The 16,762-nt window shown below is 38.8% G+C and overlaps 1 protein-coding gene across 5 annotated transcripts; it reads left to right on the top strand.

Annotated features, from left to right (window-relative positions):
• The first annotated feature begins 1,915 nt into the window (after nucleotides 1-1,915).
• LOC114851133 (complement C3-like) lies at nucleotides 1,916-16,538 on the top strand. 5 transcript variants are annotated; one of them, XM_029142726.3, is made up of 43 exons: nucleotides 1,923-2,086; nucleotides 2,552-2,750; nucleotides 2,905-3,067; nucleotides 3,288-3,382; nucleotides 3,476-3,564; nucleotides 3,650-3,732; nucleotides 3,834-3,921; nucleotides 4,077-4,179; nucleotides 4,307-4,427; nucleotides 4,915-5,030; nucleotides 5,145-5,291; nucleotides 5,998-6,097; nucleotides 6,209-6,303; nucleotides 6,422-6,613; nucleotides 6,955-7,110; nucleotides 7,219-7,348; nucleotides 7,535-7,603; nucleotides 8,147-8,344; nucleotides 8,443-8,557; nucleotides 8,671-8,759; nucleotides 8,847-8,986; nucleotides 9,400-9,612; nucleotides 10,010-10,073; nucleotides 10,435-10,524; nucleotides 10,652-10,855; nucleotides 10,958-11,033; nucleotides 11,139-11,298; nucleotides 11,392-11,487; nucleotides 11,735-11,885; nucleotides 11,985-12,070; nucleotides 12,307-12,387; nucleotides 12,467-12,622; nucleotides 12,812-12,874; nucleotides 12,958-13,039; nucleotides 13,139-13,187; nucleotides 13,844-13,934; nucleotides 14,094-14,183; nucleotides 14,411-14,522; nucleotides 14,892-14,981; nucleotides 15,058-15,150; nucleotides 15,239-15,322; nucleotides 15,480-15,624; nucleotides 15,731-16,538. In XM_029142726.3, exons 1-43 carry the CDS (start codon nucleotides 1,953-1,955, stop codon nucleotides 15,870-15,872), a joined length of 5,040 nt encoding a protein of 1,679 aa, XP_028998559.1. In that variant the 5' UTR covers nucleotides 1,923-1,952; the 3' UTR covers nucleotides 15,873-16,538. The 5 variants fall into 5 exon arrangements, with proteins under 5 accessions (XP_055367618.1, XP_055367616.1, XP_028998559.1 ...); XM_055511637.1 differs by lacking the exon at nucleotides 3,288-3,382 and having other exon boundaries at nucleotides 1,924-2,086; XM_029142734.3 differs by lacking the exons at nucleotides 3,288-3,382; nucleotides 3,476-3,564 and having other exon boundaries at nucleotides 3,610-3,732.
• Nucleotides 16,539-16,762: the final 224 nt, after the last annotated feature.

The following is a 16,762-nucleotide window of genomic DNA, read 5'->3' as shown; positions in this document are numbered from 1 at the left end:
AGCCTCAACAAAGCATTTATTGCTTTTTATTGATGTACCTAAAAATATCGATGTTTTGTCTGAATTTGTACTCCTCCGCACTGCTGCCGTTTGCTAGCTTGTCTGTCTGCATCTCTAAGTGCCTGTGTGTAAGTGGCATGCCTGCACCTGTATGCCAGCAAAGCAGACACACACTGTTATGGGAAAAACTGTTTCTTCTTTATTTCTATGCAGTTATTATATGATTTATGACTTATGTTCTGCAACTAATATCTTATGTTTTGTCTTACTGTATGCATTTGACATTTCACCTAGATTGTTCAATGGTTGTCTCTGCCTGATAGACTCTCAACTCTAGCTCCCAAGCCCAAGGTCGGGGAGTTGTGTCTCTGTCTGTTGAGACTTGGTGCTCCTTTCTCACAGATAGTTGGACGTCAGCGATGCAGGTGTGAGAATGTAAATATCTTCACACACACTGCGACAGGGAGGAGATGGTGCATGTAATTTGATTGGGTTAGAAAGACATTCCACCCTAGTCGGACAGAGAAGCTAAAAGGCAGAAGCAACTTTAGGATCATGGGTTCTTTGCATCACACCTTCATGGTGTGTGCACTGATTTTTGGTTTGTTGATGTGCACGATCAACATCCATGCTTTTTATTTGCTTTCCCCATTATTTTTATTTTCTTTATTATTTCAATAAATCGCACAAAAGGACAACTCTCTCATCTGCTTCTTTATGGAAAATTTCATCTTGAAATTTTCATCTTGAGGGAAATTTTCCCTCAAGATGACGTTCAACTTGGGTTTGGCTGCAACAGTTAGTTCTAAGAGTCAGCTGTGTTTCTAATTACTACCGAGCATGTCGTGTGTACGTTGTGGCCCAAGTAGACCTGTGAACTTGGGTTATGGCAAGTTCTATCAAAAACTAACATGTATGGTGTTGCTGTCTATTATTTTTATTTTCTTTATTATTTCAATAAATCGCACAAAAGGACAACTCTCTCTCATCTACTTCTTTATGGAAAATTTCCACCACACACACCCTCAACCTTGTAGCTAACCACTTACAGTAGCTATGCCAATTGTTAGCTTGCTGTTCTTCATGTTTACATGTTGTTTTGATTCACGCGCACATCACCAGAAACTGTTTATACTTGTAGTTGCTTGGTTCCTCCTGTCTGTAAATCACATCAGCAGTGCTGCTGATTGGTTTGATGATCTGTTTGTGTCCAAATCGTCCAAATAATAATCAAATATAAATAATCAAATGCAAGTTTAGAACCAATGTCAATTATTAAAGAGACAAGACTCCGGTGGTGCAGAGACTGGTGAGTAAACCAAGCAGCTTTTTTGGTGTGTCTGTGAGTTAATGGACAGATTCATCCTTTTGAATGAACATGAAGACTTTAGCTCCAAGAAGCTCTTATAGATGTGTGTAATGTTATTGTGTATATAATGTAAAATGTGTTTGTAAATCAATACTTTCTCAACATGTTGATTTTGTGGTATACTCTGCCACAACCATAAAATGCAATAATATTAATAATAATAATAAAAAATTACATTTTGGACACAATAAATGCACCAGGTAAACATTTTAGGGATTGTTACTTTTTTTCAAAAAGTCTCGCTAATTATCAAAATAAGTTCACTTGTTCTCTACCAGCCGTCACATAAACGGCACCTTAGGCTGCACAGTTTAGTTCATTTAGTTCACAGCTCAGGCTCTGTAGCGAGCAGCAAGTACTACAGTTCTTTTGTGATTTGTTCATACGGAGCGTTCATTCGTTCATTTGTCCCGTGACAGCTGAGCGCGCAGGCTCTGTAACGAATCGCATCGTTTGAGCAACAGTCTTTCCACATATCAATAATAAAAACAAACTGAGCCTCCACTCTCTGTACTTTGGCCTGCACACAGGGTCGAATGCCCCCCCAGTTCTAACCCGTAATAGACCATGTGCAGGGATTGACATGCCATCCAGTCCCACAAAAAAACAACCATCAGCAGATATGGCATCAGGCCGGAGAAAATCTAGGACTCAGCTGTGGTTGCTGTCCACACTGGCTCTGGTTTTCTTGACTTCTCAGGCTGATGGAGCTCAAATGTAAGTTGAATGCATTTGCTCTTTTACTCTTCTGTATGTTAAAGGTCCAAACAGGTTCCCATTTTTGGTTCTCAACTGAGATGAAAGTCCTTCTGTGTTGTTTATCTAGGTAGTCCTACCCAAAATGCAGTGTGCCTTTTACCTTTTGTAGAGTTTATGTTCAATATTTTATGTCTTCGGTTATTGTCCAAAAGTCGAAAATAGTAATGAAATGTCTTATTGATCTAGTACTGGATCTTTTTCAAGATCATCAACTGATCACTCAATGTGAGATCACCCTTTGTACTGTAGCAGCAGATCAAAGGTTTTCAAATACCTACAGAAAAACAAACAATAAATCAGCTGATGTGTTTTTTTCTGTATTACGTACTCTATAATTTTTAATGTATTTATTGTTAAAGAACAGAATAATTGTTTCTGGACATTGTCTTCTCTCTGTTTTGACCTTTTCCTGCTGCCCTGTAGGTTGGTGATGTCTGCCCCTAATGTCTTGCGAGTAGGAAGAATGGAAAACATCTTTGTGGAGTGTCAAGACTGCAGCAGTGATGATGATGTTTTAGTTGAAATCAGTGTAATGCAGTTTCCAACCAAAGCCAAACGTTTTGCATCAGCATCTGTGAACCTTACAAAGACAAATAAATTCCAAGCCTTTGGAAAAATTAAGGTAAATTGATTAAATACTGTTGTTGTTGTTTTTTTTTCCAAACTTTGCTGTCATAAATATCAACAAAAAACAATCTGTGAATGATTCTTTAACTACTGATCGTTTATGCTGCTGTTCCTAAAATACTGCTTGTGCCTTTTTATGCTGCTTTGAGATCCCTGATGGAGACTTCAGTAAAGATCCCTACCTTAGTCAGCATGTCTACCTGCAAGCTCGGTTTCCAGATGTGGAACTGGAGAAAGTCATATTGGTTTCCTTTCAGTTTGGTTACATCTTCATTCAGACTGACAAAACACTGTACACCCCCAACAGCAAAGGTCAGTTCACTGTTTGGATCAGTTTTTGTCTGAAGTATTCAGTTGGGTTTGAAATGTTTGCGTTTTCAAGACATTGTTGCTAAACGTTTTAAGTGTTTATTAATTTTTGTCAGATGTGTTTACCTCCTCTTGATACAAGTAGAATACATAATATGTCACATGTCTGAATATAGACTCAACATTTAAAAAGCAACTAACAAGAGTAACATCCTTATTTTAGTTCATTACAGAATATTTGCTCTGACACCTCACATGGAAGCTGTTCAGGGGGACTTTGAAACCAAAACTGATGTATCCATTGCCATTGACATTGTGGTATTATGTTTATCTTTGAAATAAGTTAATGCATGATTTATTTAAAAAGTGACAGTTCATTGTTCATAGTCCCTGATGTGTTTCTTATTGTAGACTCCTGAGGGCATAATTATAACACTTGGCCAAGTCTCTGTAAAGTCTGGGGTTTACTCTGGTGATTACCAACTTGGTGAAATTGTCAGGTAAAGGTTTGTATAGTGTTTTTTTCTTTTTATTTTCATGCATAGCTTTATCCAGTCAAACTCAACACATAATTTATGTGTTCAGTCCCGGACTCTGGCAAGTAGTAGCAAGGTTCCACAGCAAACCACAGATGAGTTTCTCCGCAAAGTTTGAGGTTAAAGAATATGGTGAGTTTATTTTTGTGTGGTTGTGTCATTTAAAACCTAAAATGAGTTCTACTGACTTTGTAATGTCAACTTTAACACGATTAAATGTCAAACACTTTCAGTGCTGCCCAGTTTTGAAGTCAAATTGATACCCAAGAGCTCCTTCTTCTACGTCAATAGTGAAGCTTTAACAATCAGCATCAAAGCTACGTAAGGGAATTATTTTGTTTTGTGATTTTAGGTTTCATGGATAAAGTAAATATACTGTATAAAGTATTTAAATTTACTGTTGTTTCTCATGTTTTAGCTTTGTTTAGGTTTATTTTAGGATATTTAAAATGAAAGGCATTGTCTTGTGCTTTTAGGTATATGTTTGATAAAATGGTTGATGGCTCAGCCTTTGGAGTATTTGGGGTTGAGCATGAGGGTCAAAAGAAGAGTTTCCCCAGCTCTCTTCAGCGAGTGGTGGTAAATACCCACTTATATACATCCATCCTCATTTGCTGTCTTTTTACCATTGCTGGAAATTAAGAAGCAAATTTAGTGTAGCAACAAACCTTAAAGGTGTCTGTGTTCTTCTATTATATTACATTAGATTGAAAAAGGTGATGGAAGTGTCACACTTAAGAGAGAGCACGTCACACAGACCTTCCCAAACGTCCTTGACTTAGTTGGAAGTTCCATATATGTAGCTGTCAGCGTGCTCACAGACAGCGGTAAGAAAGGCAACCACAAATCAATGAATTTCAGTGTAATCATAGTGATTAAATGTATTTAGATGATGTATGATAATTATATATATGTGAGAACCAACACATATACAAACATACAAAGTGAGGACATTTTGACAAAGTGAGGACATTTTTGCCAGTCCTCACTTCTTTGAAGGCCTGTTTGAGGGTTAAGATGTGATTTTAGGGCCGAGGTTAAAATTGAGTTTTGGTTTGGATTCAAGCAAAGGTTAGACGTCTGCCTTTAGGTGTGATGGGAAGCGTTAGGGTAAGGGGCTAGGGAAGGCATTATGTCAATGGAGGTCCTCACTTTGTGTGTGTGTGTGTGTGTGTGTGTGTGTGTGTGTGTGTGTGTGTGTGTGTGTGTGTGTGTGTGTGTGTGTGTGTGTGTGTGTGTGTGTGTGTGTGTGTGTGTGTCATTATACATCACATAACTTAATTATACTGTGCTCATGTATGTATGTTTCTAAAGGAAGTGAGATGGCTGAAGCAGAATTGAAAAATATCCCGATAGTCACATCACCCTACACCATCCATTTCAAGAAAACGCCCAAATTTTTCAAACCAGGAATATCCTTCGACGTGTCGGTAATGTACAGTATATATTGTCAAAGAAAATGACATAAGACAGCAAAATGTGTCTTTTTCTGTGACGGCAGCAAAGAGTTAAGTTGGTTAATATTTTGGCGTCTCGAATGACAGATAGAAGTTACGAATCCTGATGGCACTCCAGCACAAGGCGTCCCCTTGGTAATGGATAAAGATGAGGTGGAAGGAATTACTGCAGCCAACGGTGTGGCAATGCTCTCCATCAATACAGTAAAAAACTCTGAACCACTGACCATCACCGTAAGGGCTAAAAGTTGATATTTACATATTATCACCTGGGCAAAAGGTTGCTTTATTAGGGTTGAAGCTACAGGAAGATGTTCTCTCTCTAGTGAGAAAACAGAGCATTGTAACAGTTAAATGTGTATTTTAATCAGTAACAACTGACTAACAAGTTAGTTAGTTAGTTTTCATTTAGAAAGTATATACTGTACTGTACAGTATAGTGCTGTGACTTAAAACACAGTGAAGAAATAAACACTTACACTGAAGGTCTGAGTACTGTAAGCAGCTAAAGTGAAGAACAGACAGATTCAACGTTTGTTTAATTGTCTTTAATTGCTCATGGAACAATTGTGTTGCTGTACTGAGGTTATGAAGAGCATACCCAGTTGTGACACTTAACTTCTAAGAATCAGGTTCTATGTGGTTGTGCTTATCTTAAAAAACAATAACAATAAATGTTTTACAGTACACTCACTTCTTATTGATACACAAATCACAACCAACGAGGCAACAGAACATTAACCACTAGAATGAAGGTCATGCAGTATACTCTAGCATCTGCTTTGACCCTTACGAGGACCGTGTTACAATGTTACAGTATGGAGGAAGTTTAGGAATCTTGCTGTATTGCATAGAGTCAGTGCTGATGACAGAGCTGTGATTAAGCACTTGAAATCTTTATAGAACGTTATGTATGCATGTTTTTTATGCTCACCTGTAGGCAAAGACCACAGATCCTAATATTGCCCTTGAAATGCAAGCCTCAGCCAGCATGACAGCCCTGCCTTACAGCAGCAGCAACAACAATTACATCCATATAGGTATTAAAAGATTTTATATCAGACTGGCAATGGGTGGAGTGCTGCGAAGAAACTACAAAATGTTTTTAACGCGTAGCAAATGTTTTGCTAATTGGAATGACATCATTGCAGGGATGGGCAGACCTGAGGTAACCTTAGGGGACAACCTAAAAATCAACCTCAACTTCAACCAGCGGGAGAATGCTCAAAATGATATCACAACACTGGTATACCGTTTTCCAGCTTTGCAGATGCTGTATGTTTGTCTTGCTTCCTGCAACCTGTGTGTACAGCCTGTGTGGGTAAGGTCAAATGTAGCTACCTATGCTTCTTCTGGTTTTCTAGATCCTGAGCAGGGGTCAGCTAGTGAGGTTTGGCCGTTACTGGACCAGAGGTCAGACATTACTGTCGTTGATAATTCCCATCTCCAAAGACATCATGCCGTCTTTCCGCATCATAGCCTACTACCACACACCCGAAAATGAAGTTGTCTCAGACTCTGTATGGGTGGATGTGAAAGATTCCTGCTTGGGCTCAGTAAGACACAAAGCAATAATGTAGGATTTATTGCATTATGCTAATGATGATACTTTTAAGACCTTTAAATATTATCCAAATTCAAAAATGTCTGTCCATTTCCACAACATCATTCTTTACTGCATGAATACACACATTTATCAGTACTCTAGTGACACATGACATACTATGTTGATATTGTGCAATTTACAGTAGTTACCATTACTATTATTACTTTAAATAGGCTATGTTTAGCTGTGCCTTACTACTACTACTACTACTGTATTAATTAAACGCAAAAGTAAATGTACAGATTCTGTAGTGTGCTGCAAAGTCTCTCCCTGATGTCATTCCTTCCCTAGTTGAAATTAGAACCAGTCAATCCTGCTGTGTATTATGAGCCTCGCAAGATGTTTGGTCTGAAGGTCACTGGAGATCCAGGGGCCACAGTGGGACTGGTGGCAGTGGACAAAGGTGTCTACAGCCTAAACAACCAGCATCGCCTCACTCAGAAAAAGGCAAATACATTAATGAAGCTAATGTCTTTAAAGAGAACTTTCTTGAGAACTATTCTGTATATGCTGTGATAATAATGTACCATCCCGTTTGTATTTCTTTGTGCTTAGGTGTGGGACACTGTGGAGGAATACGACACTGGCTGCACACCAGGTGGTGGGAAGGACAGTATGAGTGTGTTTTATGATGCTGGGCTGGTGTTTGAGTCAAACACTGGTGGCGGGACCCCTTACAGAGAAGGTTGAGAGCCTCACTTTCGTCAAACAATTCTAATAATAAATAAAATGTTATGTTTGTATGTTTGTTATCTAGATTGTAATTAAAGTTAATGTACTACATTCTGCTCTTTTTTAGATAAATAACCTCAATTTTGCAAACAGATTTATTCACACTCGAATTTTGTCTCATTTGCGTTGTGTTTATAAGGGTTAAAATGTCCAGCTCCCAGCAGAAGCAAACGAACCACAGATATGATGAATATTACATCTAGCCTAGGTAAGAACCACACCTATACTGTGAATTGCTCTGAAATACTAATAAACAAAAAGCAAGACAATGAACAAGTAAGTTGTAACCAGTTAATTAAAGCCACTTGCTCAGTGCTGGTGCTGAAAAGGAATGTAGTAAGTCTGCCAAACCGGGCATTAGGGTTGTTACAGACATCGGGCCATGTTGAATGGCAGTAAATTCTGGTAAACAGAATTCTCAACACTTAATGGCTGTGCTGTCAAATGGCTCCACCTCTGCACTGGCAAGAAACTTTTTGTTAAATCATGCCAACAGTTTGAGATTGTAGATAATTTAGTTTTTGTAATTTATTTATTTGTTTATTGCAGAGCTAGAGTAAAGCACTTTACCAGCATTTAGTAAGTGTTTGCCATTGCTATTATAGTAAAAGTTAATGTCTAATTACTTTGTAAAATCGAATGAATTATTTTTTTTAATATACAAAGTTGCCTTTTCATGCATTAAAATTAAGTAAGGCTGAAGTAACAGATTCTATTTCATCACACTTCCATTGGTGTCTCTCCTCTCTAGTAAGCCAATATGAAGATGAACTCCAACGTGAGTGTTGTTTGGATGGCATGAGGGACACTCCGGTTTCATACCCCTGTGAGAGACGCAGTGAGTACATTGTGGACGGTGCAGCCTGTGTCCAAGCCTTCCTGCACTGCTGTGAGGAGATGGAAAAGCAGCGAGCCGAGAAAAGCAAGGACAGCCTCAAGCTGGGTCACAGTAAGTGACAGCGATGAGCGATGAGGGCAAGTGCTGGGGTGGCAATCCATTCTCATTTAATGTATAAAAACTACATTATCTTCCATTTAATTTTTTAGGTGAGGAAGACAACAACAGCTACGTGGACACTAATGAAATAGTTTCCCGTACCAACTTCCCTCAAAGTTGGCTGTGGACAGAATTCAAACTGCCCATTTGCTTTAATTACAACTGGTCAGGCAACAGAAACAAACACATGATCAATATTCTAAACAAATAATACATTACCCACCCAGAGATTAAAGCTGATGATCTCTTTGTCTATACCTAAAAACTTTTTGTTTCAGTGAGTCGTCATCATTCCAAAAACGGTTTCCTTTGCAAGATTCAATCACAAAGTGGATGTTCACTGGTATTAGTCTGTCAAATACCTTAGGTAAGGATTTTAAATGTACTCTAACCTTAAGAACAAGGGCTTAACCTCGCATTGTGGTTCATGACTTGTGTTATTCTTGTTTTTAAGGTATCTGTGTTGCTGAACCATTAGAGGTCATTGTGCGAAAGAATTTCTTTGTTGACCTTAAACTGCCCTACTCTGTCGTCCGTGGAGAACAGGTTGAAATCAAGGCAGTCCTCCACAACTACCAATCAGATGCTGTCACAGTAAGTCTGAGCGCCATGACCCTGGTTGTGGGTAAATTTGTTGATTTCCTAATTTTGTTTGTTGTGCCCATTTAGTTTGATAGTTACCAAACGTAGGTCACCTTTTCAGATTGGTTGTTTTAGAAGGAGGAGCAGACCAACTATTGGTCCATCCAACATGACCTCAAGATTATTGGTAAAAGCCTGTTTACTAGTGGTTGTGTTGACACATCAAGAACATGTAGCATCTCCTCATTGTAGGGGTTTGTGTCACAATGTGTGGATTCATGGTATATGATGGATTGACCCTGATTCATTTTGGTTGGTTTTGCACATTTTCTGTACTTTCTCTCCTGCCACTCTCTGCAGATGAAATGCCTGCCTGTTCAGTCCCCTGAACCCTAATTGAATATGTTTGTTTGGTTTTGGTTAAGGTGCGTGTAGATCTGCTTGAGGTGGAGGATGTATGTAGTTCAGCTTCTAGACGTGGGAAATATCGTCAGGAGGTTAAAGTTGGGGCCCAAGCAACACAGGCTGTGCCCTTCGTCATCATTCCTACAGGAGTGGGAGAATATCGCATCGAGATCAAAGCAGCTGTTAAAGATTCACCACTCAGTGATGGGATTGTGAAGTCGTTGCTGGTGGTGGTAAGAGGAGCAGGTTCTGTTTTGAGGTTTGATGCATAAAGCAGTTTAATTCAGCACTTATGCTGATAAATATGTAGCGGTACAGAAGTTCCTTTTGCAACATTTACAGCAGGAGCTGGAAACTTAAGGTTCCTCACTCAGTCCACGTGTTCATTTATCTCAAAATGTTGTAAAGAAGCTATAATAGCGCACAAGCACCATCATAATCATAAAACACTACATTGTGCCATTGTTTCTATTGAAGACAATCCAAAAATATTGTTCGTTTATCACACACAATGCACAAAATGCATCTTCACTTAGTACTAAAGTAAAAGTGGATTCCTACCTGAAATATGAAATTTCTGAGATCTGTGATTTCCTTGCTTGAATTCATAACACAACTGTTATTTTCCAGCCTGAAGGTTTCCTGATAAAATCTTCTCAGATTGTAACATTGGATCCTGAAAATAAAGGCGAAGGTGAGTTCATTGGTTGTGCAGCAGCCTTGTGTAGAAACAAAACAATATAGTAAAATGTGTTACTTACTGAACTTTAAAATTAAACACACTTTAAACCGTTTTTGGAAGATAAGGAGGACTTGAAGAAATATTCTTAACAACGCAACACTGACACTGTCAGGAGAAAACATGTAATCACAGTATACAACGGTACAACTCTGAATAAGTGATGGAAAGAAAAGTTAGGAAAACTCAGCTTGAGGGGTTCACATTGAATAAAGATTTAGTTTTGTCATTTCTTTTGGATGTAAATTGTTAAGTTGCCAGGTTGTATAGATTCATTAGATCTGAACTAATTTGACTAATTTTTTTCACATTTTAGATGGCAAACAAGTGGAAGTTATCAACAGTGCAATACCTAAGCTAGATTTACTTCCAAACACACCTACTAGCACACAGATTTCTTTGACAGGTGAGATTTGTGATGTATAAAGGGTCTGTAGTATAATTTCTGCATTTGTGCCAACTGGTATAGTCAGATAATACTTTCCTAGTAGTTAATTAATCTATCAACTCACTGGTTGTGAAAATATTTGAAGGAAAAGAGTATGAACACGAGCTGAAGAATGACATTGGTGGAGCACCCATGGGTGGCCTAGTTTACCAGCCCTCAGGCTGTGGAGAAGAAAACATGATCCACATGACCCTGCCTCTCATTGCAACCACATATCTGGACAAATCCAAACAGTGGGACCCTGTGCACATTCAAAGACGATATGAAGCCCTGCAGCACATTAGTACTGGTGGGAACACATGATTTCACAGATGCCAAACCTTTACCCATGGGGGGGGGGTTCTGTAAAAACTCAGTCATTAAAATGTTTTTTATGGTTTGTTTTATTTAGGTTACCACAATCAACTTCACTATCGTAAGAAAGATGGGTCTTTTGCTAAGGATTCTGACCACGAAAGCAGCACCTGGTGAGGCCTGCCAACATCTTCCTGTCTATGTAGATTATGAGTGAACTTTTTATGTGTCTGACACTACTAATTATATGATTATATCCATTTCCTTCCGTATCCGAGGCTCACCGCCTATGTTGTCAAGGTGTTTACCATGGCAAAAAATTTGGTGTTCATTCAAAAGGACGTGATCTGTGACGCTGTCCAGTTTCTGATTCTCAAAGCACAGCAATCAAACGGCATGTTCAGTGAAAGTGGGAGGGTGTCCAACCGAGAGATGACGGTGCGTGCACCAAGTACATGATTACAATCACAAGCAATTATCATAAGTGTTTACATTGATGATGACAACATGCCCCTGTTTGTGTGACTGAAGGGTGATGTGTATGGCAAAGATTCAGATGCCTCCATTACAGCCTTCTGCCTGATTGCAATGCAAGATTCTCATTCACTTTGTGCTTCCACAGTTGATGTAAGTACTGTACTGTACCTCACCTCAGTATGGAGTTTAGCTTAAGTACCGTAAAGTTATGCACTATTATGATGCTTTCTGAGAATAGTGGCGCCAGCAGGCTCAGTAATTTATTTGAAAAGTGAAGAGTCTGCTGAACTGATCATTGCCTGTGTTTGTGGTACAGTAAACGAGCAAATCGTTTTTATACAAGTTTGGTTTTCCATTCGCTGCACCTGTGAACTGGAAATGTTGTTCTTTTGTCCAGAATTTGCCTGAGAGTATACAAAGAGCAGTGTCCTACCTGGAGAAGCGTCTGCCAAGTCTGATCCACCCATACGCCATTGCTATGGCATCATGTGCTCTAGCCAAAGAAGACAAGCTGAACCAGGAGATCCTCTACACATTTGCTTCCCCAGGTCTTTTCGCGTATTCACGTATATGCTCAGAACTACGTACAGTGCATTTCTGACCTTTTACAAGTAAAGAAGCTTTACAAAAGTCTTTGTTTTGCTTAGACCTCTCTCACTGGCCTGCACCTGGAGGACGAGCTTACACGCTGGAGGCCACAGCGTACAGCCTCATGGCCCTAGTCAGGGCCAAGGTGAAAGGCTGGGTTTGGTTGCTGTGCTGCAGTTTGCAGTCTTTCTGTTGTGCTGCTTAAACAAAGCAATGATTCTTCTGTGTGGTGCAGTGTGTGCCTGGTCCAGACTGGTTCAGTTTGCTGTGGACAGCATGTTGACAACACAACAGGGTCGTGCATATGTGCAAACCCAGAAAGGAATTATAATGTCAAAAATCACTCACATCTCCTTTTCTTTCTCTCTTGTGTTACTAAAGGCTTTTAAACAAGCAAAGCCTATCGTGAGGTGGTTCAACAAGCAACATAGATCAGTGGATGGAGGTTATGGATCAACGCAGGTAAAAGTCACAGATTCTATTTAAAATACTATTTCAAATCAGCACAGTAGTTACAGTTTGCTGTTGGTATTGTTTTCAGGCTACTATGATGGTGTACCAGGCAGTAGCGGACTATTGGGCTAATGCTAACGAAAATGACTATGACCTGATGGTGGACATCTTGTTGCCTAGCAGATCAAAGCCTTACAAGTACAACTTCAACAACGACAACCACTACAGCACCAGAACAGCTAAAGTAAGGACAAAGACTCTGACACCCAAACACACAGTGGCATCTTCTACTGTATCTGCTACCCTGTGTGTGTGTGTGTGTGTGTGTGTGTGTGTGTGTGTGTGTGTGTGTGTGTGTGTGTGTGTGTGTGTGTGTGTGTGTGTGTGTGCGTGTGCGTGTGTGTGTGTGTGTGTGTGTTTTAACTCCGCACAGACCAACAATATAAACCAGGATGTGAAAGTTACAGCAACTGGCACAGGAGAGGCAACACTGACAGTAAGTAACTGTCAGTGACCATTGATCAGACACCAACTCTTGCCTTTTATTGTGCTGAAAAACAATATTTTTTATTGTGGCAGATGGTGTCATTATATTACACTCTACCTACAGAGAGGGAAGGTGATTGTTTCACATTTAATATGTCAGTGGTGCTTATTCCAGGTACGTTGTGTTCTCTACCTCTTTGTCTTTAGTTTATGTTATTATTCTATTTTTGATTTCTACTGTCTAGCTGTATTATATTACGTTTTGTTCTTTTAGAGAAAATGGATGACGATGAAAAAATATACCAGCTGAAAATAAAGGTTTTGTAAGTACAATAAAAACGTCATGCTGTAAAATGACCCTATTTTACGACCCCACTTACTGTTGGCTTACAGTATTACATTTCACTGGCATAGAAATAACATCAAAAAGTCATTTTTCAAGAATAAGCTTAGACTTTACCTTTAAAGAAAACATCTTTACCAAAAACAGTGCACCAAAACTTTCAAGTCTTTTTTAGAATTAAAGCTCTTCTATATCACTTTGTCTTTTCTCAATTTGTGGTCTTTTCTGCTCTTGTTTTAATCTGTGAAGCATCATCAACCAAAGCCCAAAGTACTGATCTTATTAAAACTACACATCCAGCTTGGTACAAATAGAGCAACTGAATAACTTGCGCGTGACGTTTCAAGGAAGCCGTTTTGTGAGCATTTTGTGTGAATGAGGAACAGATGCATGACAGAGATACTGAAGGCTAACGTAAAGTGTTCTTCTATCACTAGATGCCTTTTTAAGAGGCAGCTGTGATGTGCAGTGCACAGTTTAACACTAGGGCAACAGTGTCTAAATGTTTGATACGCAGTTCTCAAGCTTAATGTTGCAGCGGCTGTGTGACCTCCTGCAGCTCGATGTCATGTGCGTAACCTCTATACTAACTTCACTTACTGCATATTACTTCTACAGTATATTTTTTCTGTGCAGATATAAGGACAAGGAGCGAGATGCAGCCATGACAGTCTTGGATATTGGTTTACTAACTGGCTTTACTGTTAACACAAAAGACCTGGACTTGGTGAGACACCTGCACGGAGTTTCTACAATGAGGCAACAAGATGTTTGATTAATTAGTTTCTATTTCATTTGTTTGTTGTGTGTGTGTGTGTGTGTGTGTGTGTGTGTGTGTGTGTGTGTGTGTGTGTGTGTGTGTGTGTGTGTGTGTGTGTGTGTGTAGCTATCTAAAGGTCGTGCTCGTACAATTTCAAAATACAAGATGGACTCCACTGAGTCAGAAAGAGGCTCGCTTATTATCTTTTTGGACAAGGTGAGTCAGTTGTATTATCTGTGGTATTGTAAGTTAAAACTACTAGAATTCATAAAAGAAAAGAAAATATGGAAGCATCTGGAGGTTTGTGCCCCTTACCACATGGAGGTAGAGTAAAGCAGTAAGATGATGTAGAGCCTTAGTGTTGACAGTTCAGCGCTAATTCCTCTTCCTGTCTTGGTGCTTTATTTATGTGATTCTCAAGGTTTCTTTACATTTATCTACAGGTTTCTCACAGACAACCAGAGGAGATCACCTTTAGGATCCACCAGAAGCTGAAAGTCGGAGTGTTACAACCAGCTGCTGTGTCTGTCTATGAACACAACCACCAGCAAAACAGTAAGCATCCATTTTTTAACTTTATCGTTTTTATCTTCAGTTGCATATTTGGTACTTAATAAAGTTATCAAAAAATTATCTTGGCTGTTTGCAGTGAACAAATTAAAGACCAATTTATAGCTAAGCCTGACTATATGGGGAACAAAAGGTGGTGTCTGGCTATGCATCTTGCTTGAACCACTGCTCTCCAGCAAAGACAGACAATTGTTCCTGGACGCTGTGTAAGCGTGTGGGTCAAGAGGCTATCCTTTTTGTAACTCCTTTTGTTCTTTTTAAATAATACAGTAAAGAATGTCAAAATGTCACCACAAGCCTTCTCTTCTCCCCGAACCAAACAAGATGCAGAGAGGACTTAAATCTTTTTTGCAGAAACCCACTGTGTGAGATTCTACCACCCAGAGAGGAGAGCTGGAGAGCTGCTGCGACTTTGTAAGGGTGATGAATGCACCTGTGCCGAAGGTAAACCTGTCTACTACCTAGTTGACTGTCATAAGCAACAAACACAGTTCAGGACGGATTTATGCCTATTTTCCAGAGAACTGCAGTATGCAAAAGAAAGGCAAAATCAACAATGATGAGCGCACAGCTAAGGTTTGTGAGACTGAGGTCAACAGCAGAATTGACTTTGGTAAGTTCATGTTTTTGTGAATCTGAGTATAGAAAGACCGCTGAGCAGATGAGCTCATAAGATGTGCATGTGTCTTGTTTGTCTTTAGTGTACAAAGTGCATATGGAAGAGTTTACAGATGCTTTGTCCACTGATATTTACACAATGCGAGTACTAGATGTCATCAAGGAAGGTACATTAGTTTCTATTCTTTTCTGTTAAAGTTTGAAATGTAATTTTCCTGGCACTTGTCTAATCCGAAGTCATTGACTAGTGAAGAGACAACAACATAGAATAAAATGGCCGGTGGTACAATATATTGTTCATAAGACATTGTCTTCTGTCTACAGGAAGTTCTGATGTGGGTTCTCAGGGTAAATTACGCACGTTCCTAAGTTATCCACACTGCAGAGCAACATTAAATCTGGGAGCAGGCAAAAGCTACCTTATCATGGGAACATCCAAAAATGTTTACACAGATGACCAGGGTCACATGTAAGTATATAGTGTATATATATAGTATATATATATATATATATATCATAGTCTTCATTTCTTCATATTTCAAACATTTCTGTGCTTTCTTTATCTATCAATTTAGCCATCGCTATGTGTTAGGTGAAAGAATGTGGATCGAATACTGGCCCACAGATGCAGAGTGTCAAACTGAGAAACACAATGTGACCTGTTCAGGAATAGATGAGATGGTCCAGAAATTCACTCTTCATGGATGCCAGCACTAAAAGGAGGAGGACCAAAAAATATCCAGTGATATTTTCATTATCATTGCATAATTTGTTAGATTACAATAAAAATACATTAAAATCTCAGGGGGCATCTACTGAACTAAATTTAGAAATGTGTCTTAAATATGATTAAAATTCTAATCATGTTTACGTGGGAGGATATTTTAATTGTAAAATAGCATTCCTGATGGAAATGAAAACAAATGTAAAATGTGTACAATGTGCTGTAACAATGCAACAAGCTATTTTTTTAAATGTCATTACAATATTAAATACAGTCTGTATTAATCACAATGAATGTTTAAATTCAACATTTTAATTAAAATGTATCTTGTTGCAAGACCAGTAGTGTCTTTTAACATGGTTAAATTCATAAAGATGATAGCTGTTAGTGCTAATTATGCTACAACTTCAGCTGTTACTACTGGTCTAGTCCAGCTCATCGGCTGAGATACAGTAACTTCTATGTCTGAAAACAATAAAACAGGAGCATGGGAAAAAGAAATCAGTGCCATGATATTAATAAAGAATGTAAACACTGCTGCAAAAGTTGTCATTCCATTGGAAGATGGAATGACAACTTTTGCAGCTTTTGAAGATGCATAGGATTGAGTTATTAGAGTTAACTCACACGTGGCTAAAGGACACGTGAGGTGTATAACATCAATAGCCGCCAGCTGCCTGACAAATAAAGCAAATTTACTCTTACGAAAGATGTTTGTTGTTTTATTGCATAACAAAACCAAACTTACACATACTTATTCGTATTTGTCCTCTTTTTATTGTTATTTGTCTTTTTTCCTATTATTATTATTATTAAGCATTGCATCTTCTTTTATTTAAATTTGCAAAGTCTCAGATGTTTCCCAGATACATTAAATCAGTAA

This window comes from Betta splendens, chromosome 1, assembly GCF_900634795.4.
Source record: "Betta splendens chromosome 1, fBetSpl5.4, whole genome shotgun sequence".
NCBI classification, from domain to species: Eukaryota; Metazoa; Chordata; class Actinopteri; order Anabantiformes; family Osphronemidae; genus Betta; species Betta splendens.
The sequence above is the reverse complement of the archived record's forward strand: the minus strand, read 5'-3'. Positions and strand labels throughout refer to the sequence as shown.